The 22,325-nt window shown below is 52.0% G+C and overlaps 1 protein-coding gene across 5 annotated transcripts in view; it reads right to left on the reverse strand.

Moving 5' to 3' along the window:
• The window catches only part of rptor (regulatory associated protein of MTOR, complex 1), a 101,291-nt gene that overhangs the window by 43,237 nt on the left and 35,729 nt on the right, over positions 1-22,325 (reverse strand). For all 5 annotated transcript variants that reach the window (XM_084685706.1, XM_084685709.1, XM_084685708.1 and 2 more), the window contains exons 6-10: positions 21,514-21,660; positions 15,102-15,277; positions 7,922-7,981; positions 2,253-2,353; positions 1,305-1,449 (exon numbers count right to left, since the gene is read on the reverse strand). In XM_084685706.1, the coding sequence (XP_084541832.1) occupies positions 1,305-1,449; positions 2,253-2,353; positions 7,922-7,981; positions 15,102-15,277; positions 21,514-21,660 (629 nt within the window). The remainder of the gene's footprint in view (positions 1-1,304; positions 1,450-2,252; positions 2,354-7,921; positions 7,982-15,101; positions 15,278-21,513; positions 21,661-22,325) is intronic.

The following is a 22,325-nucleotide window of genomic DNA, read 5'->3' on the forward strand; positions in this document are numbered from 1 at the left end:
GACAGATATGTCACAGGGGGAGCTCATTACTCATTGAACATGTTTCTTACCACCATCGGGGGGCTATCTTTCTCCTTTTGTAGATTTGTGTTTATAATGTTGTGGCGGTCTTTGAAACCCGACTCCATCCACAAGATTACCAGGGGGAGGGAGGGAGGGATATTGTTTCATGTACAGCCTAGTTTATTTTTAATATTACTCCATTAAAAGTTGAAATCTTCAAAAGTTCTTACTATGTGGATATGCGGAGACACATAGGGAATGTGCAAGTGTGTGTGTGAGAGAGAGAAAGAGAGAGAGAGACAGAGAGAGACAGAGAGAGAAAGAGATATAGAGAAGTGTGAAGAGACTGGCTGGTCGCTAACTGCTTATAACACACGCGTGTGCAAAAGCACAGGCATGTGAACGCGCACACACACACAGGAGAACTATGACCACCTACCTTCCTCACGCCCATCCATCTCCAGCTAATGCACAAATATTAATATTAAAGAGACGACAAGCCCATTTGAATAACAATTGCTGTTTGCGTGTGGGCCCCGTCATCAATCAACGACCCCCACATCCCATCCCTCACTTACACACCTCCTACCCCTCCTCTTTCCATCCCCTCTCTTTCACGCTCCCCTCTTAATCTGGTTCTCACTCTTTCCTCTGAGCATTTTTTCAACCACATCCTACCTCTTTCCGTCCAATTGCCGTTCCCTTCCTTCCTATCTCTGATCTTCTCCCTCTCTCGCCCACCTCCCTCCCTTGCACAGACAGGGTGTAGGAGCCCTTTAAACTGTATACAGCTTAGGCCAGCACCACCTAAATGCTCTCTAAGACAATGGGGTCCATAATACTGTATGAGAGAGAAAGAGAGAGAGAGAAAGAGAGAGGGTAAGAGGCTCTCACTGGAGATGCAATCAGCCTCTGCATTTTGGTCTTAATAACTGATGCCAGGGAGAAGTTACACAACTACAGCAGCTCCTGGGGCAGAGCTGAGAGTTTGCAGCAGGGAGATAATGAGAGGGGGAGAGAGAGACAGACAGACAGAGAGAGAGTGAGAAAGCGAGAGCAAGAGAGAGAGAGAGAGAGAGAGAGAGAGAGAGAGAGAGAGAGAGAGAGAGAGAGGTCTTACGGGCCCAACCAACACAGCAGAAAACACACAGTGAGAACAGGCTCAAAGTGCTTGTGTGTAAACATGAAAGATGGCGCGACCGGGCGATAAACGCGACACAGGCGGATGTTTTTTTGGGGGGGTGACATTTTTATAAACCCCCACCACCCCCCTTAAGTGTGTGTGTGTGTGTGTGACTCACCACATGGCGTGCATGTACGTTGGGGGAAGGCGTGGACTGCTGACGGGGGTGCAGTTGTACGATCTCATTATCCTCTCTGCCAATAGGAAGTTACGGAACAAACTGGCCACCAGCAGGTCCTGACGGAAGAGCTTCTGGAAGAGGTCTGGGGCGGGGGGGAGAGTTGTCAGAGAGGAGGAGATTAATGAGGAAGAGAGAAAGCCAGGATGTGTTGTGGAGGGGGAGAGACACAGAGAGAGACAGAGAGGCAGAGAGAGAGAGACAGAGAGAGAGAGAGACAGAGAGAGAGGCAGAGAGAGAGGCAGAGAGAGAGAGACAGAGAGAGACAGAGACAGAGACAGAGAGAGACAGAGAGAGAGTATTTATTAAATCCTGACAGACAGGTGTGTGTGCTGGGCCTGGGCACTGATGACATCTCATCTCATTAATACAGCCACTACATCAGCTTAATGGGGCCAGGATGCACCCAGGTCAATCCCCTCCTATCATAAGAATGTGTGTGTGTGTGTGTGTGTGAGAGAGAGCCAAGTGTAAGATCCAATAGGGGATGTGTGTGTGTGTGTGTGTGTGTGTGTGTGTGTGTGAGCCAAGTGTAAGATCCAATAGGAGATGTGTGTGTGTGTGTGTATGTTTTGAGTGTGTTTGTGTAAGTAGGTGTGTGGATTAGCAGTGCCATGCCTTCATTACAGGGATTCCCTCTGATGGGAGCTGATTCATTAACAGAGCTGGGAGGGTTTGAGGGCTTATACAGCGATCACTGTTGTCACATCACGACTTCAGCCCGCTCCGTCTCCTGGGAGTGTGTGTGTGTGTGTGTGTGTGCGTGCGTAGAAGATAGAGTGAGTGTATCCATGTACCAATTGTACAAGTACGCCCCAAAACACAGGCCTGTAGGTGTGTGTGTGTGTGTGTGTGTGTGTGTGTGTGTGTGTGTGCGTGTGCACTCACCTCTGGGCAGTACGTTCCAGGCTATAGTGTCAGTGATAGCTGTGAAGATCCAGTTGAGCTCTCCCAGTGGTGTACGTCTATCGTTGAGCCTGCCTGGTATTCTGGATGACACACACACACACACATATATATATATATTAATTCCACATACACATACTGCTACACAGTCACAACAAAAACATACACTGTGATCAACAGGGAATAGAACGGTTCACCACACACCGGGTCTCAGGCAATATGAGTCATGGGCATATCGAGGGAGTAAGATTAGAGAGATTTTCACAAGGACAATATATAGAGATATACAACGGTAATCACCACGGCGACACAAGGGATATTGCCTTCGCCAGCCCTGACCCTCTGCCTTTTAATGAACACAGTGCTCTGCAGGGAGAGGAGAGGGTGGGAAGCCAGGCTAACTGCTAGGCTAACCGCTAGGCTAACCGCTAGGCTAACCGCAGCCATACATCCTAGCACTGCAGGGACAGAACAGGACAAAAGGTAATAGGGTTAAAGCCCATACATGGTGTCCAGTGTGTGTGTGTGACAGCTTCAGTGTGAGGCAGATCAATAGAGGGCCTGTCTGGAGGCAGTGATGATGATGATGATGATGATGAGTGTTGACTTGGCTACCACCCACCGCCATCTTGCTTTATGACCCCCAAGTGGACCATACAAGGGCCGGCTGACATTACAACCAGAAATTCATTCCCTGGTCAATGGAATGGTAAGATTGAGACACGCACACACCCACCCACGAACACACACACCCACGCACACACACACACACACACACACACACAGCCGACCCCAAGGGGCAGCAGTGAACCAACAAGTCATTGCTCAAGTGAAAGAGCAGAGTGTCAGAGCATCACAGTGTGTCCCATCCCTCACTCCCGTGTGTTCAGACCTTCTCACTCGAAACCAGCTCACACACACTCCTGCCTGTCACCCGGGCGCTCCCCACAGCAGCCGCTGCTCACACACACAAATTCTGAGCGCGTGTGTCGTTGTGTACACTGGGAGCACTGGGGAGTGCACGACACTGGGAGCACTGGGGAGTGCACGACACTGGGAAGTACTGGGGGTTCCTTGCCAGTAGAGGTCAGGGGCGCAGGTTTCAGTGTTCACTTTTTGAAAAAGGCAAATCTGTCGTTGTCGTCCCCCCCCCCAACCCCCCTCCTTTTTTGGGGTACGAAACACTCAGTTGGTGACTCAACTGACACCCCCTCCCAACCTTCTGCGCCCCCCCCTCCGACGGCAGCGCGCGTGCTAAGGAACGTGCAGCTCAGACGAGGCGGGGGTGGGGGGGGGTTATGTGGTCAGGTGGTTGGTCAGGTGGTTGGTCAGGTCTATGGCACGTGTCAGCGGGCCTTGGTTCATGTGCCGGAGGGGGGGGGGGGGGGCGTTTTACACTCCCCCCCTCCGAGCCATTAAGAGGTGCAAACCAGACAGGAGAGAGGTGAGAAGAGAGAGCGGGAGAGACGCCCCGGGGGAGACCGACAAAGTGGACGAGAGGAGGGACGGACCAGGAACTAAAGGCTGCCGTGTGTGTGTGTGTGTGTGTGTGCGGACCGCACGTGTCATTGAGCCCGTTTCATGGAACAAGTCTGAGTCACAGCATGATGTGCAAGTGTGTGTGTCTGTGTTGTGCACGTTTTCCCGCTCATTCACATCAGTCTTGCAGGCAGAATGAAGGAGGAGAGGAGGAGAGCGGAGGAGGAGGAGAGCGGAGGAGGAGAGGACTGGAGAGCGGAGGAGGAGAGGACTGGAGAGCGGAGGAGGAGAGGACTGGAGAGCGGAGGAGGAGAGGACTGGAGAGCGGAGGAGGAGAGGACTGGAGAGCGGAGGAGGAGAGGACTGGAGAGCGGAGGCGAGGCTACCACCTGGGCCTGCAGTCGTGACTCTCCGCTTGGCTCTCCGAGGCAGCGGCCTGGTTGGCGTGTGCGTGGCGTCTCAGTGTGTGAGCGTGCGTGGGAGGGAGAGCCAGGAGGAGGGCTGAACAGTCAATGAGGAGTCACACAGCGGAACTGTCGGCTGAATGTCGACGGACCGTCCAACTCCTATCCCCCCCCCCCCCCGTGCTCTCTCATACAGCAGGTGTCAAGTTGTTTTGAGAGGTAACAATTGGTTCGGGGGGTCCTGGACCAGCAGGACCTGTGTCTGGGTCGTCTGGCATGCCAGAGTGTCCTTGACGCAGTAAGAAGTCCTCGCAGTGTGTTTGTTCCCCAGCCAGTTGCCCATTCAAAGTTGTTAGCAAGGGAGTCATGGCCATGTGTTGAGTTGAGTCACACACACACACGTGTGCGCACATACTCCTGCCGGTGAAGTAGCGTGAGACAAATGCCAGCTCCCCGAGTCCTGCTTTCTCAGGAAGAAACTACACACACACACACACACACACACACACACACACACACACACACACACACACACACACACACACACACACACACACACACACACACACACACACACACACACACACACACACACACACACACACACACACACACACACACACACACACACACACACACACACACTGATCTGCATGTGAAGACACCTTCAAGTCATGTACCTTACTGAATCCCCTCCCACCACTCTTAATCCTAACCCGACCATCATCTGCAGGGCCGAATCAAAAAGCAACATACAGGGATTGGGGGGGGGGGTTGGACCCCGCAACCTCTTGATCTGCAGTCAAATGCTCTACCACTGATCTGTCCCTATCAGCATGTACAGTGCATGATTCAAGTGGTAAACAGTTGAGCAGTAAAGAACTCGAGAGGATCCACTCCACTGGAGAGGCCGCTGCAAGCTGGAGACCGGCTGCTTCTTTTATGAGTTCAGTAGCCACAGCTCACCATTTCCAGTCCACCACAAAACCATGCACGCCAGGACCTAACAGTCACACCAACCCCACCGTCCTTCACCTCCCGCACCCCCCACCCCCCTTGAACAAAGAAAGCTGAGAGGGAGCAGCGTCAGGACACAGCTTGAGGAGCCTGTTGTGCTTCAGGCAGCTTCGGGGCTCAGCGCACGCTGGTCGTCTCTTCTCTGAGCCGCCGCGGGGAGGAAGAGCCCGCTGTGCCGCGCTCGCTACCGGACCATGAAAAACAGGGAAGAGAAGTCAATTCTGATTTATCTTCCTCCATTTTGCGCGGTGTTGCCGACGCGAACATCGCAATCTCTTTGCTCAACTTCTCAATTCCCTGCTCCCTTTTTCTGCCCCCACCATTCCCCCCCCCCCCCCCTCTTTCTCTCTCCTCTCTCCTCGTGTCAACAGACAGTCCTATTGGTATGCGGGGCTGGCTGGCTGAGACTGTGTTTGAAGTGGACAGCACGCCAGGTTGGAGTTACGGACAAGATCTTATCTGGATTCCCCCCCCCCCCCCCCCGACTCCCATACAACGTCTCCCAGACGGCCTGCAACCTGATAGGTCGACGGCAAAGAGAAGAAGGTTCTTCAGAGAGTGAAGACTCTGACAGACCCGAGTGTCTGATTGAAGATGTACGGTGATGCAACGCAAAAGGCCATGTCATCTGTGGGGGTCCGGTCTCAATCAAATGGCAAAAACTATTTTCTCAAAGCTCACAAATAACTTCCCCGCAAAAATCCTTTCAGAAGCCAAGCGAGTTCTTGCCGGTATCCGCACATGTCCGGGCCAGCCGTCATGACCAGGCGGAGACGGTGAGCCGGCCGCCTGAGGGGGACCGCGTCACCGGCTCTGACGCACACGCCTGACGTCCGTCACATGATCAAACGTCTCGCATGTTTTAAGAGGTCTCTTCTATTAGGGGGGGATTTCGGGTCCACAGAGAAGTGTTGTCAGGTCAGCGTCAAGACTGTTCAAAGCCGTGACGGTTAAAGGATGCATGAGAGAGAGAGAGAGAGAGAGAGAGAGAGAGAGAGAGAGAGAGAGAGAGAGAGAGAGAGAGAGAGGGAATAGAGAGAGAGGAGGGAGGGAATAGAGGGCGAAAGGGGGAGGGAGGGGGTACTAGAGAGAGGGGGAGAGAGAGAGGGGGAAGAGGGAAGAGGATTGTGTGACAGTTCAAAGACTCGCCCCCCTCCTCTCTGGTAGGAGTCAGGTCAGCTGGGACTGTTGCTCCAGGTTGTGGTGGAGGTGAACAGTGCGCACACACACACACACAAAGATACACCCGCACACAGATACACACAGCGCCTTCAGACCCTGCTAGCGCTCAGTCAACGTTCTAATTAGCCTCTTGAGAGTGACAAGACGTGTGCGTTCCCACATGTGTGTCGACGTGTGTGTGTGCGCGCGCGCGCGCACGTACATGTCTGCGTGTTCGAGCCACGTAAAGAGGAGAGCAGCCGAAGCCAGCGGGGGTGAACGGTTGAGGGCAAAGGTCACGAGCGCCGCGGCCGTGACGGAAACGGCACCACTCACAAGCTGTGAGGAAGGCAGTTCACCCCTCCTCACCCCGAGAGCAGTCACTCAGCAGAGAACACCATTACCCACTTCCACAAAGCACGGTAATAGTTCCTTCACTTACTTTTCGTTCCCCGAATGTCTCTCCTACAGACTTACTATGTCTGGATTATTCACACCCCCCCGCACACTAAAAACGCCTCTAACGTTCGGTTGGGAGAACCCAACCAAAATAATAAAGTATCTGGATGAGGCGTCGGTATCAGGAGCACATATCAATCTCCATACCGCCTGAGACGCAGAGACACTCCCCCCACTCTGCACCCCGGAAAAAGAAATGAGAGCCTTATTGAAGAAAAGTACCAGCTTTAAATCTGCCAAACAACACTGCACAAGCTGAGGGGGTGAAAACAGAGGGATAATATACTGCTGGAGGAATAATACAAAAATATGATATAGAGAGCGTGAGGGGGGCTCGGAGAGAGAGGAGGTGGGGGGAGAGAGGTGAGAGGGAGAGAGGGGAGAAAGAGAGGGGGGGGGGAGAGAGGTGAGAGGGAGAGAGAGGGGAGAGAGAGGGGGGGGGAGAGAGGTGAGAGGGAGAGAGAGGGAGAGAGAGGGGGGGGGGAGAGAGGTGAGAGGGAGAGAGAGGGGAGAGAGAGGGGGGGGGGAGAGAGGGGAGAGGGAGAGAGAGGGGAGAGAGGGGGGGGGGAGAGAGGGGAGAGGGAGAGAGAGGGAGAGAGGGGGGGGGGGGCTCGGAGAGAGAGGAGGTGGGGGGAGAGAGGTGAGAGGGAGAGAGAGAGGGGGGGGGGCTCGGAGAGAGAGGAGGTGGGGGGAGAGAGGTGAGAGGGAGAGAGAGGGGAGAGAGAGGGGGGGGGGCTCGGAGAGAGAGGAGGTGGGGGGAGAGAGGTGAGAGGGAGAGAGAGGGGGGGGGCTCGGAGAGAGAGGAGGTGGGGGGAGAGAGGTGAGAGGGAGAGAGAGGGGAGAGAGAGGGGGGGGGGCTCGGAGAGAGAGGAGGTGGGGGGAGAGAGGTGAGAGGGAGAGAGAGGGGAGAGAGGGGGGGGGGCTCGGAGAGAGAGGAGGTGGGGGGAGAGAGGTGAGAGGGAGAGAGAGGGGAGAGAGAGAGAGAGGGGGGGGAGAGAAAGCGGGATAGAAAGAAATGCGTGAAAATGAGTGAGAGAGAGTGAGAGTGTGTAAGACAGTGAGAGTCAGGGTGAAAGAGAGAGGTCATGAGAGGTTTGAGGAGAGGGTGCAGGGAGGTCGAGTGCTACGTACTTCTCTATCAGGTCTAGCGTGACTCCTGGCACCAGCTTGGCACTCTTCTGCATGCAGAACCTAGGGACACACACACACACACACACACACAGAACCATGTCAGCAAACAGCAAAAACAATTGTTGAATGGCAAATTGTGAGATACACATTCAACGTTATACAGTAATGATAAAATATTGACATTCCTATTATAATAGTAATGCAAACAGGAACAGTAACGCAAAGGTGATGAACAAATGTTTATGTAAAAAAAAAAAAAGAAACTGGATGTTAATGGTGAAGTACAAAGTGAAGTACAAATAGCGCCGGTAGAAACAGTTCAGTACTGGTGTTCAGAGTCAAGAGTACTGTCTGGCTTTAGTAAAGCCACATTCACAAAGTGAAGCTGAAGTAGGGCGGAGGAAACTCTGACATGAGGCTGGTGCAGCACAGCCATGATGACTGGAGGAAGCTCTGACATGAGGCTGGTGCAGCACAGTCATGATGACTGGAGGAAGCTCTGACATGAGGCTGGTGCAGCACAGTCATGATGACTGGAGGAAGCTCTGACATGAGGCTGGTGCAGCACAGTCATGATGACTGGAGGAAGCTCTGACATGAGGCTGGTGCAGCACAGCCATGATGACTGGAGGAAGCTCTGACATGAGGCTGGTGCAGCACAGCCATGATGACTGGAGGAAGCTCTGACATGAGGCTGGTGCAGCACAGTCATGATGACTGGAGGAAGCTCTGACATGAGGCTGGTGCAGCACAGCCATGATGACTGGAGGAAGCTCTGACATGAGGCTGGTGCAGCACAGTCATGATGACTGGAGGAAGCTCTGACATGAGGCTGGTGCAGCACAGTCATGATGACTGGAGGAAGCTCTGACATGAGGCTGGTGCAGCACAGTCATGATGACTGGAGGAAGCTCTGACATGAGGCTGGTGCAGCACAGTCATGATGACTGGAGGAAGCTCTGACATGAGGCTGGTGCAGCACAGTCATGATGACTGGAGGAAGCTCTGACATGAGGCTGGTGCAGCACAGTCATGATGACTGGAGGAAGCTCTGACATGAGGCTGGTGCAGCACAGTCATGATGACTGTGTGAAATGGAGGAATCATTGTGCCTGGGTAAACCCAGCAGGTAAACCAGCTGCATAGAACAGCGGGGTGTGTGTGTGTGTGTGTGTGTGTGTGGGTGTGTGAGAGTGATGGAGGGGGGTTACAAAAGCTATGGGTTATGCATGATCCACATGCATCAACACAGGTGTGTGTGTGTGTGTGTGTGTGACAGAGTGAGCGAGAGACAGATATATAGAACAAAGAACGAAATTCAGATAAAAAGCTTCTGCAGTACACAGAAATATCCTACTGCGTCTGTTTGTCAGTTTGTCAACATGCCAGATCAAAGTGGGGAAAGTATTTAAATGAGTGTGTGAGTGTTGTGCCCCTCTGAATCTAAACAAACACTTGTGTGCGCGCGTGTGTGTGTGTGTGTGTGTGTGTGTGTGTGTGCGTGTGAGAGAGACGCATAGATACACAAAAAGACAGACAGATAGACAGACAGACAGGGGGTAAGAATCCTGCAGCAGTCGCTACAAAGACAAACACTGAGCGTTCCACCAGGGACACGAGGCACTCAGAACCAGCCAGGGAGCTCCGCTCTGGGAGACCCACTTCCCCCGGAGCAGGGCAGAGAGAGAGGGCTTTCACCAGGGACGAGAGGGAGGGAGGGAGGGAGGCCGGAAAACCCACAAGGGAGGATAAGAGACTTTGATCCAAGAACAACTCAGGAAGAGAGGAACGAGGGAAGTAGAGAGGAGGCGGGGGGGGATTAGGCAAAGGGAAACGACAGAAAACTGTAGAAAAGACAGGCACGGATGGATGCATATAGATATATAGTTCTAGATAGGGGAGAGGCAGAGGTAGGGGGAGAGGCAGAAGAGAAAGAGGGACAGGTGAGGAGAGAAAAAAAGAACAGAGAGAAAAAAGAGGAAGGAGGCATAGGAAGAAAGTCAATGAGAGAGAGAGAGAACCCAAATCCAGGGCCCCAGACTGAGACTCTTTGTGGAGGAGAGGGAGGAGGAACGCAGGAGGACAAACAGAGGAGGAGAAGAAGAGAGGAGGGAGGAGCAGAGGAAGGAGGAGCAGAGGAGGGGGAGCAGAGGAGGGAGGAGGAGCAGAGCGTCTGGGCCCGGTCTCCGCGGAGCCTGCCGCCGTCTGGCTCCAGCTCATTACCGCTCTGATCAGCCCTCCCAAGATGACGGCTTCATCATCTCCATCTCTCTCTTCCCTGCCTGTCTGTACCCCCCCTCTCCCACCCCCCTATCCCCCACTCCCCCCCTGACTGCTGGGAGTCACTTCCTCAAACAAGCCCAGGAGAGCCCTTCCAGCCAGCTTCCTTAGCCGTCCTGGGGGGATAAGGCAGGGCAGGATGACACCAGGTGGGTGGACAGAGAGGAGCCAGCCTGTGTTGGAGGTGACAGGGGGGTGACAGGAGCCGGGGTCTGCCCCCACCAGAGGTCCCCTCAGGGCTAGGCAACATTTACATGTAGTCATCTAGCAGACGCTCTTATCCAGAGCGACTTACAGTAAGTACGGGGACATTCCCCCCGAGGCAAGTAGGGTGAAGTGCCTTGCCCAAGGACACAACGTCATTTGGCATGGCTGGGAATCAAACTAGCAACCTTCAGATTACCAGCCCGATTTCCTAACCGTTCAGCCATCTGACTCCCTTATCACCCTGAATGCATTATGAGAACGTTGGTGAGGCGTGTGCGCGTGAGAGTTTTTACGTGTTAGTGTTTCTTGCGCGATGTGAATCTGTAGCATGTGGAACCCAGCATGATGAACAGGTCATTACTTGAGTCGGACTATCGTTTTTTGCATCGTTCTGCTATTGTAACATGGAGTGATATCAGGATGTGCTTGAGTGTCCAGAGTTGCCATGGAGACTGAGATAGATTCCATTTATTCTTGATGGTGGTTCTACAGAGGACGGTGGTAATACACTTTTAAAAACATATCCATCAAACATCATGAGATATGACAGTCCATTCCTCTCAGCCAATCAAAGGTGTCACATAGTCCTAGGCCAATATATATTAATGGCTAAGTTAGGTATACATAACTACTACTTCCAATGGCATAACAGACTGAGAGAATACATTTACTTTCTATTAGTGCTATAACCACAGGAATACAGGAAGACAAAGAAGATGTGTGTGTGTGGTGTAGCCTAGTGCGATGAGAGAGAGAGAGAGAGAGAGAGAGAGAGAGAGAGAGAGAGAGAGAGAGAGAGAGAGAGAGAGAGAAAGCGACAGAGAGAGAAAGCGACAGAGAGAGAAAGCGACAGAGAGAGAAAGCGACAGAGAGAGAGAAAGCGACAGAGAGAGAGAAAGCGATAGAGAGTGTGCGTGAGAGAGAGAGACACACACAGACAATGGCTCTCTCCTTCCCCTTCCACGTGCAGTACACGTGAAGGCAGGCAGTGAGCCGTGTGTGTTTGAGGGGAGGGTGAGGCGGCTGCACCTGCCAGGGGAGGCCGGCTAAATGAGACGAACGGCAGACTTGACACTGCCGCCTCTGATGACGCATTCCCATTAAGAATGGATCAGTGTTTTTCCTTTTGAAGGTGTCAAATGTGCGCACACATAGACCATGAGAGGCTCCTCGAGGAGAGCATGGGAGACTTTCCAAGTCCGGGATTGGAGGAAAGCCAATGTCACGCACACACACACACACACACACTCAGAAGTACCTGCCCAAGTGGCATTGGAGGAGGGAGTGTCCACAGGGGCTGTGCAGCGTAAAGGAGAGAGCAGGAAGTCTTCCTGCTTCCTTTAAGACATTCAGCAGAGCTCCCAGCCTGCCAGCCTGCCTGCCTGCCACTTGTGGCCATGTTTGGCTTCATAACAACCTCATAAGCACTTTGGGTCCCACATCTCTCCCTCGCTCTCACTCCTCCTCCCCTATCCCTCCTGGTTCCTCTCTTCTTGGCTTTCTCATTTCCAGCCCACCCCCCCCCCTCTCTACTCCTCCTCCCTCCATCTATGTTGGGGAAATCCCTTGAAGAAAGTGCTCCATCAGTAATGATTTTTTTAGTACAGATGCTCGCTCACCCCCCCCCCCCCCCCCACGCCTCTCCTCTCACTCCACCCCTCTTCCCTCTCCCCCCCTTTTTCTTGCAGCGTCTTGTTCTGAGCTGAGCCGTCATGCCTTAGTGAGCCCTCATCGCCCGCCCCCCCCCCCCCCTTTTTTTCCATCCTCTCCATTTCTCACCGCGAGGCTAAATGCAATTAAGGACAAGACAGCCCTTATGGCTCTTTTAGCATGATGTGGGAAAAAGAGCGAGAGGGGAAGAGACGGGAAAATAAGGGGAGGGTTGCGGGGTGGGGGGAGAACCATAGAGGGGTGAGGGAGGGGCACTTTCTTCTGTAACAACGATAGTAAAAAAGGTTCCAAAAATAAAGAAATAAAATTTGCACTGTGGTTTCAAAACAAAAACCGACTTGAAATTCCATCCGTCGTGGTTTGGTTTTAGGGGATGTGAAGGGCTGCTACAGGTGATGGATGATGATCAATGCTTCGTTCTTATACGCGTCATGGTGATAATGTCCCACAGTGTCTAAAGAAGGAGATTCTAAGAGCACAAACGTATGGCAACAACAAAGAGAAAATGGCTACAGTATCCTTCTACCTTCACACAAACCAGGTACATTGAAGCCCACATTATACTGCACTTTTGATAGAAATAGGATGCTTGTGTAGTGTGTGTGTGTGTGTGTGTGTGTGCGCACGTGCAACACCAGTTCAAACACTTCATTCCTGATCTGAAACAGTCACCATCTGTCACTGAACTCCAGAACAGTAAAGTGCATGTGTGAAAAGTTAACAAGGACAAGTCAGGCGAGAAAAACTACAAGTCCCCTTACACCCTTCGACAACAATAAACACTATGTCCTAGCTTGGGCAAGACAATGACAATTGGGAATTGTAGTACTGTATTTTCCTAGTTTTATGACTTTGCAGTGGGCATAAAAAAAAATAAGTATTGAGTGGGAAGTGTCGGATACAAAGCAAATGTGGCGTGAATCGAACGCTGCCACTTTGCCTCCAAAGCAAAGCACACAGACGTCCGGGAACCTAGAACGTTCCGAGCTGACATCTCGGCTGCTTCCTAGTTCGCCAACTCTCCCCGGTTTGTTTAGACAATGAGAACCGCTTCTACAAACGGCGGTCCTTGAAGGGACAGCCATTAATATTTATGCAGTAAAACAAGAGACCTCATTAAACTGAAGGTCAGAGCGGGGCCAGGACACTGACAGGGAGTGGAATGGAAATCCATAGTGCTCATGACGGAGATGATAGGCTCTGTCTCTCTCCGCTGGGTTAAGAACACTTGGCCAAGCCTACCTCTCCAGTCCGCCCACACATCCTCCCTCGCCTCGGTCTCTTCCATTGTGGTTTAGTAAGAAATAGAATGTTTAAAAAAATACAAATAAAAAAAAATACACGTTTAAAACAAAACGTTTTAAACACAGGCAATGCAGTGAGGCTCTGATATTCAGATTTTTCCCGTCCTTGAGTGTAATTGCGGTCTGGTAATGAGATTTCCAGCAGGTCTCAGCTGAGGAGAGGAGGAGGAGGAGGAGGCCACTTTAGACCACGGGAGACGCCTCTGAAGTGTGACATATTGGAGGAGGGGGAGATAGGAGGGGGAGAGGGAGGAAGGGAGAGAAGGAGGAGGAAGGGAGAGAAGGAGGAGGAAGGGAGACAAGGAGGAGGGAGAGAGATAGAAGGAGGAGGAGGGAGAGAGAGTGATAGAAGGAGAAAGAGGGAGAGAGAGGGATAGAAGGAGAAAGAGGGAGAGAGAGTGATAGAAGGAGAAGGAGGGAGAGAGAGTGAAAGAAGGACAAGGAGGGAGAGAGAGGGATAGAAGGAGAAGGAGGGAGAGAGAGATAGAAGGAGAAGGAGGGAGAGAAGGAGAAGGAGGGAGAGGGATAGAGGGAGAAGGAGGGAGAGAGAGGGATAGAAGGAGAAGGAGGGAGAGAAGGAGAAGGAGGGAGAGAGAGGGATAGAAGGAGAAGGAGGGAGAGAAGGAGAAGGAGGGAGAGGGATAGAGGGAGAAGGAGGGAGAGAGAGGGATAGAAGGAGAAGGAGGAAGAAGGATTGAAGGAAGGCGAGGAAGAGACAGAGACATGCTCAGGTGTTGGGAGGCGGCACGTTTAATGGAGTGAACAGATTGAATTGATCTGGGCTCATGGCCTAATCCCGTTGTGTATATGAAACTCATTTCACTCTTTCGGTTACCGATTTTCCTTACAAGGAAACACCTTCCTTCGACACACACACACACGCGCAAACGTACACACCCAGTCACTCACACAGACGAGACGTAAACACACCACCACTAACACGGAAGTAAAATAGGTGGTAATTTGAAAAAGCTCTTAAATGAACAAGAATTGGGGGTGAAATGGAGTTCTAAAGCCATGGTGTTACTGAATCCCTGACCTAGAGAGATTTCCCAATTGAACAAAGTGAATCATCCACAACCTTCATCCTAATCACTTCCTGGGATGACGCCCCTTTCTACGAATGAAACCACACAGAAGTCGTCACGATGGGCTTGTATAACTGACCCTGGAAACATGGCCAACGTTAGCTTCTGTGCAACGATACGTTCCTTCACAGATCTAGTTTCTGTGTGAGCGTGTACTGTAAGAGTGTGTGTTTGTGTGTGCGCTTCCATGTTAAATGAAAACAGGCTCAGAGGTGATGCAATCCCCTTTGCTCTGAGTGCAAGTCCACGTCGGCCTTGCCACACAAACACACCGCACTAGAACAGCTCACGTCGGGAGAACAAAAAAAAAACCTGCAATACACGAGGACAGTTACGAGGTGAGGTACAGTATCTCTTTAAGTGCGTCAGAGCAGGTGATACAGCAGAATACCTTTTAAGGCTCGCTTCGAAGTCGGTTCTCTTTGGGGAAAGATGAGTACAGCACGTTATGAGGTTGTGGCACGGTTTTTAAGCAAGCCCTCCCTCTCTCTCTGTGTATCTAGCATGTTCAACTCCTTCCTGGAAATCTACCCTCTGGTACATTTACACTCCAGCCCGGCTCCTGAGAGAGAGAGAGAGAGAGAGAGAGACAGAGAGAGAGAGAGAGAGAGAGAGTTCCTGGCATCTTACCAGCGCAGGGCGATCTTGATGGGCGTGGTGAGGCAGGAGGTGAAGAGGTCGGCGGGGAGGTCAGGGTTCATGGGCAGGAGCTCGCTGGCCTCGCAGGCCGCCAGCTGGATGCAGTTCTTCATGGAGGGGGGCAGGGGCATCTGGGCCAGGGGGTGGTTAGGGTTGATGGCCGCTACCTGGAGGAGGGAGGAGAGAGAGCGTTTATAGAGAGAGGGAGGCGGAGGGAGGGTTAGAGAGAGGGGGATTAGAGAGAAGGGAAGGGGTTTTGAGCAGGGGTAGGATTGATGGCAGCTACCTGGAGGAGGGAGGGGAGAGAAGAAAGAAGGTTTTTAGAGAGGCTGGGTTAGAGGGGGGGGGCGTAATTACAGAGGAGGGGGGGGGGGTTTGAGAGGAAGAGTGTTATAGAGGAGGGGAGTAGAGAGATGGAAAGGGAGACGGTGGATAGATAGAGGGTTTTCTGAGATGAAGCGTGGCGTGAGGGCTTTGAAATCGAGGACACAGACAAAGAGGATTTTAATGAGAGAAACGGATCGAGGCAGACTAAAGAGAGACAAGGGAAACAAAACAGGGCCTGGAGGGCAGACGAAGAAGATTCAGCCACACAATAAAAGCAAGCAGAGAAGACAGCATCTGAGACGTACCTGAAAGGACTTTAGACAAAGATATGAAGTGGGGAGAGAGAGAGAGAGAGAGAGAGAGAGAGAGAGAGAGAGAGAGAGAGAGAGAGAGAGAGAGAGAGAGAGAGAGAGAGAGAGAGAGAGAGAGAGAGAGAGAGTAGGGCAGACAGACACGACACATCACAAAACAAAACTCGGAACAAATCAAATCAAAAATATATCTCCCACGTGTGTTTCTGTGTGTGTGTGAGAGAGACATTGGGCTGAAGCACAAAGCCTGTGGGCGCCCAGGAGCCTAGTGGTGAGAGCTGCTGGAGGAGCTGTTCCAGGGTCAGCACAGGCTCCCACATCTCTAGAGCCCTTCAGGCTCATCTACCAGAACCTTCCTGGGGCCTGTCTGGACCACGCCTGGAGGAACACCCAGAACCTTCACAAGGCATGCATCAAGAGCGCAGGTGTGTTTTCAAAAGGTCTGTCAGGAAGTGCAGTGTTAATAAGTGCGGTTGAGATTTGTGTGCGTGTGTGTGTGTTTTGAAAAGGTCCGTCAGGGTGCGTGGCATTAATAAGTGCGGTCAAGATTTTTGTGTGTGTGTCCTGGGCATGCCTGTAAACATCTAGTATGGATCCACACAAGCCTGGTTGAATGTCAGCCTGCTTCCAGGCCAATGGAGGTGAGCAGATCCATATTCCATTAGATCACCTCCGGGGCTCCAGGGCCCCAAAGCTGGGCCGGGAACTCCAGCAGGACTGAAGCCTGCTTCCTTTTTCACAACTCCACACTGGGACCCCCACACTGGGACCCCCACACTGGGACCCCCACACTGGGACCCCCACACTGGGACCCCCACACTGGGACCCCCACACTGGGACCTCCACACTGGGACCCCCACACTGGGACCCCCACACTGGGACCCCCACACTGGGACCTCCACACTGGGACCCCCACACTGGGACCCCCACACTGGGACCCCCACACTGGGACCCCCACACTGGGACCCCCACACTGGGACCTCCACACTGGGACCCCCACACTGGGACCTCCACACTGGGACCCCCACACTAGTATTCGGAGCGGAGGAGGTCTAGCCCAGTAGGAGTTCTTCAGACACACGGTGGAGAATGGCTGGGTGTAGACTGAACACACGCCTGTATGATTGACCAAATGCTCCCCATTCCACAAGTGTTTTGGTGAGGCTTGCTTGCACGCACACACACTTCGAAATTTTTATTATGCGCACATGCTCACACACGCCAGCAGGGTGGAGCTGACACGAGTGGTTTGTGCATCCAAGCTCCTCTGAGCTGGGCTAGGCTGAGGGTGTGATGCAAGCCGGGGTAAACCCACACTCGGAGAAGCCAGGCCGTTACAAGGAGATGGTGATTATTGTGCCTCCGCAGGGATTAGGTCAAATGGTAAATACACAGACCACAGACAAACCACAGACAGACTCGGATACCTACAGAAAGACAACGAGAGAGAGAGAGAGACAACGAGAGAGAGAGAGAGACAACGAGAGAGAGAGAGAGAGAGAGAGACAACGAGAGAGAGAGAGAGAGAGACAACGAGAGAGAGAGAGAGAGAGAGAGAGAGAGAGAGAGAGAGAGAGAGAGAGAGAGAGAGATACAGGCTCCATACTGAGGACAGTGTAGGACAGAGACAGCGGGCGCTGGCGGACGTCAGAGACACACGACCAGCTCACTCTACACTCACACTGTGCGCCAACAGGCTGCGCACCATGTAGCAAATACTTCCCACACAACAGACAAGCTGCAGTGGTCAACATGGGGGGTCCAAGCTTTGCTAACTGAGAACACAATCCCACATGGAGAGAAAGACGCAGCCCAACGGTGGTTAGTTCTGGAATGAGAACACACAGCAGTTGGAGAGTTCTTTGAGATTCCGAGGGGGGGGGGGGGGGGCTCATTGTGGGGGTGTGCTGTACAATATGTCTCCTTTAATCTAAGTACACACGTATGAATAAATCATGTTAGCGCAACCAGCAACAGCTACCTTCATATGGATTTGATGTAATTGGGAGTGAGTGTGAGCGAGACAGACAGGGAAAGACATTTTGTCGACTTTACCCTCCTCTTTAGGACAAAACTGGGAGTTGTATGAAGAGCCATGAATATTTAAGCTTCCCATTACAATAGTGTTGAGTTCACACAGGAACAATACCATTGCAAACCCAATTTGGGAAATGGCGACACACAATAATCCTCTCAGCAAAGACGACGTCACTGCCAATACAAGCAAAGCTCGCAGTGTAATTAGCACATTAGCATATTGTAATCTCGCAAATTACCATGACGATCACAATGAAATGTGTTTTCTGCTCCTACACTGGGGATATCAAAACATAATTTAATTACTTGGAATGTTTTGACTGACACTAATTTAACAGACTAATCCTGTGGGGGGGAGTGTTGTCTGTCCAAACACACACACACACACACACACACACACACACACAGACGTACATAATCCACACGGACACACACACAGCGACACACTTTTTGAAGCAGTTTTTGAGCAGCAGTTCATTCGTATGCGGAAAAAGTTGCATATTAAATTATATATAAATATGAAAACACACACGTACACAAAATAGACACATACAGACACAGCCAAGGAAAATATACTGTGTCACCTCACTTAAATACATTATGCATATGGGCTCTCAACCTTGTTGCTCATCTAGGCATTTCCGCACGAATGATAAAGTCCACGCACTGGGACCCAAACACACAATAACACACACACACACACGAGGCACACAATAACACACACACACGAGGCACACAATAACACACACACGCTCGTTTCCGCACGACACACAGCCGAGCCATCCTGCTGACTGTGTACAGTAAGTTATGATATATTTAGCAGGAAGCAGACTGCTCATAATAGAGCACTCAGACACCCACGGACTGACGGTTGTCTGTCGGATGGAGAGGAGAACTCCCTCCTTATACCTCTCACTCCCTCGCTCCCTCCATCCCCCTCCCTTCCTTCTCCATCTCTTTCCATCTGCCTCGCTCTCTCCATCTCCCTCTCTCCATCTCTTTCCATCTGCCTCGCTCTCTCCATCTCCCTCTCTCCATCTCTTTCCATCTGCCTCGCTCTCTCCATCTCCCTCTCTCCATCTCCCTCTCTCCATCTCCCTCTCTCCATCTCCCTCTCTCTCTCTCCATCTCCCTCTCTCCATCTCCCTCTCTCCATCTCCCTCTCTCCATCTCCCTCTCTCCATCTCCCTCTCTCCATCTCCCTCACTATCCCACCCTTGTTCCTTCTGCATCACTCCCTCTCTCGCTTCCCCCCTTTCCGCCCGGTAAAGTGGCCCTGGTGGGATAAGGTCTGTCGCTGTGCGTGTGTAGGGGTGTGTGTGTGTGTACGGGTGTGTGTGTGTGTGTGTGTGTGAGCCTAAATACTGTAAACTGGTGCCTCCCTGCACAGTGAGAGCGAGGTGGAAGAAGAGGGCATACTGTGTCTGTGCTGAACATGACAGTGTGTGTGTGTGTGTGTGAGAGAGAGTGTGTGAGCGTGCGAGCATCTCAGTAAGTGCAGCATGCGTGGGCGTATTCAGGGGGGCCGCCCTGTTTCCTGCCCTCGGCACGGTCCCACACTGCAGAGAGAGAACACGGAGAGAAAGAGAGAGGGAGCGTGTGAAAGACAGAGGGGGGAAACCAGAAGGGGGGGGGGGGGCGGAAAGGGGGGGGGGGGGGGGAACTCCCTACATGGACTATCTCCATCTTTAAATCGTGTTTTCCGGAACTCTCTCATCCCCCGCCCGCTCCATCTTTCTACCCTCCATCTCTCCCCTCCTCCCCTCGCCCTTCCGCCCTGCGTTCAGGTGGGTGCGACAGGGAACCCTGGTGAACTGACGGCCGGTTCTATTCCCAGTACGGCTGTTACCTAACCTGCTCCTTCCAGCTGGAGGCCCAAGCTAACCCAAGCTTGCTCCAACACTGGCGCTCCTAACTGCTTCTAGAAGGCTCCTGTGCTCTGACCCGAGTAATGGTTTCAGAGTGTCTCTTGCGACCCACTAAGTACGGCGGGGCTGAGAAAACAAGAGTTGCCCAAACGGGAAAGAGCAACAATGGGAGACCAAGGTAGAGAAATTGTAGAAGAGAGAGGGAGGAAGAAGGCTAAAGAGAAGGGCTGGAAACTGGCAAATCAAGAAGCAATTAAGACCAGATCCTTCACTGTTCCCATTAGCGTAGCGTAGCATTAACCGCTAGCATAGGTTAGAGGCTGATTTTCCCTTGTGCCACCACGCTAGATTAGAGAGTCAACAGTCATTTTCAGCAGTTCCAGGTATCCAAGGCTAACAGTAGCTAACAGCTCTCGGTGAACCCAAAGGGGTCAATGACTTCCCTTTCACTGCTAGCAGCGTAAAGGCAGCCATCTCCCTCAATTCCCTCTCCTTTCTCGCCATCCCTCTCTCGTTCTTTCACTCCTTGTCCTTCAATCCAACTCTCCAACTTTCCTCTACACTTTTCGTCTGGCCCTCTTCACCTCCTCCGCCTCCCCCCATCCCCCGACTCCCTCCTGCTCTCCTTCGCATTTTCCTTCGTGTTCACTCCTTCCCCTCTCCCTCCTCCTCCCCTCTCTCTGACAGATGTAAGTGTTATTGATGGGCGGCTGGGCTGCAAACCCCCCCTCCTCCTCCTTCCTCCATTTGGGCCCCGCCTTGGCTGCCCCAGACAGGTGAGAGGTGGACACACGCACACACGCACATTATATCGAGAGATCTGTCCATTCCTTGTCAGGCCCAGGAGAGGGGGGGGGGGGGGGCAGAGAGGCCAAGGATGGAGAGATGGGGAGAGGAGTGCAGGTTGGCGTTTAAGGTCTTGTTGAATCAGTTGAGGTTTTTTTTTTAATTTTTTTACAGAGGGCCACATCAGCCTTCACTGGAAGAAAGCGCCGTGTTTTTAACTCAACCCGTTTCTCTCTCTCTCTCCTCCTGTCCTTTTCCTTGCCCACTGCTGTTATAGCATCCTACTATGCCCCCCTCCTCTATTTTCACTCATCCATCTGTTTAACTGTCCCTCCAGCTCCAACTGTCACTTCAGAAAACAGACTTTTTGAAACTCTTCAGTGTTGTCAATTCATTTCACTCTGTTTGCAGATCAAACAGACAGAATCTATTAAAAACAAAGCGTCTTCAGTCAGTCGTCATCCGATCCGTCATATCTTTAGTTGTCTATTTTCCCCTCTTCTCCTCCTTCTCCATAAATCCTCCCCCAATCTCTGGTTTTTTACCTCCATATCTCTTTTTGTCCACCTCCATGAATCCTCCCTCCATCTCTCTCCAGAATCTCAGATTATGTGTGGTCCGTTCAAACTTCTCCATTAATAATTGAGCATAGTGACGGTGCGGCCTCGTTAAGAATTCATACAAGATGCCACACAGTAAAGGGGGAATGGGGGGGGGGAGAGGGATATGGAAAAGATGAAAAGATGGAGGGATTTCAGACCAAACCAAAACCCCATCATTAATTCATTTAGCACCAGCTGTCCGTTCAATCGGTGGGATCAGGCGGAGAATCGGTGTTATTACAAGGCTTTAGCTGCACATTGGGATTCAGCACACATCCTTTGCATGTCTGGAGTTTGTGGTGTCACTGCAGGGATACCTGTGTGTGTGTGTGTGTTTTTAGGTATATGACACACTATTACCTGCGGGTGTGTGTACTATTGTTTGTGTGTGGGGGGTGTGCTAGTGTGTGTGGATATGTGTGTGTGTGTGGGTGGGTGGGTGTGTGTGTGTGTGCGCTTGATTCCCACCCACCTCCAGCTCCTGCTCCCTCTGCAGGGCGAACTGCTTGAAGGACTTGACGATGATGCCCGCGTTGGAGCAGTCGTACACGAAGATGGAGGGGCTGCCCATCCACGTCTGCAGGTCGTATATGGAGAGAGGAATGTACTGGGTGTAGTTCTGGAAAGAGACAGAGGGGGAGAGAGAGAGAGGTGGGGGGGGTAAAGAGAGAGAGAGAGAGAGAGGGGGGGGGGAGGGGGGGGAGAAAGAGAGGGTAAGAGAGATAGAGAGGGTAAGAGAGAGAGAGAGGGTAAGAGAGAGAGACAGGGTAAGAGAGAGAAAGAGAGATAGATAGATAGAGAGAGAGAGAGAGAGAGAGAAAGAGAGATAGATAGAGAGAGAGAGAGAGAGAGAGAGAGATAGATAGAGAGAGAGAGAGAGAGAGAGAGAGAGAGAGAGAGAGAGAGAGAGAAAGAGAGAAAGAGAGAAAGAGAGAAAGAGAGAAAGAGAGATAGATAGATAGATAGATAGAGAGAGAGAGAGAGAGAGAGAGAGAGAGAGAGAAGAGAGAGAGAGAGAGAGAGAGAGAGAGAGAGAGAGAGAGAGGGAGAGAGAGAGAGAGAGAGAGAGAGAGAGGGAGAGAGAGAGAGAGAGAGAGGGAGTAAGAGGTATAAGGGGGGAGGAGAGAGTGTGAAGGGAAGAGAGAGCAATAGAAGGGGGGGGGGGAGAGATAAAGAACGGCAAATTAGTGTGACACATAAAGCAGGAGCGACCGGAGAGCGTTCCCCAGGTCTGTTTACGAGGGCAGAGACGCCCCCCGCTGCCGAGGCCCTCCCCCTGATCTC

The sequence above is a fragment of the Hypomesus nipponensis genome, chromosome 21 (assembly GCF_054491055.1).
Source record: "Hypomesus nipponensis isolate SF chromosome 21, ASM5449105v1, whole genome shotgun sequence".
NCBI lineage: Eukaryota > Metazoa > Chordata > Actinopteri > Osmeriformes > Osmeridae > Hypomesus > Hypomesus nipponensis.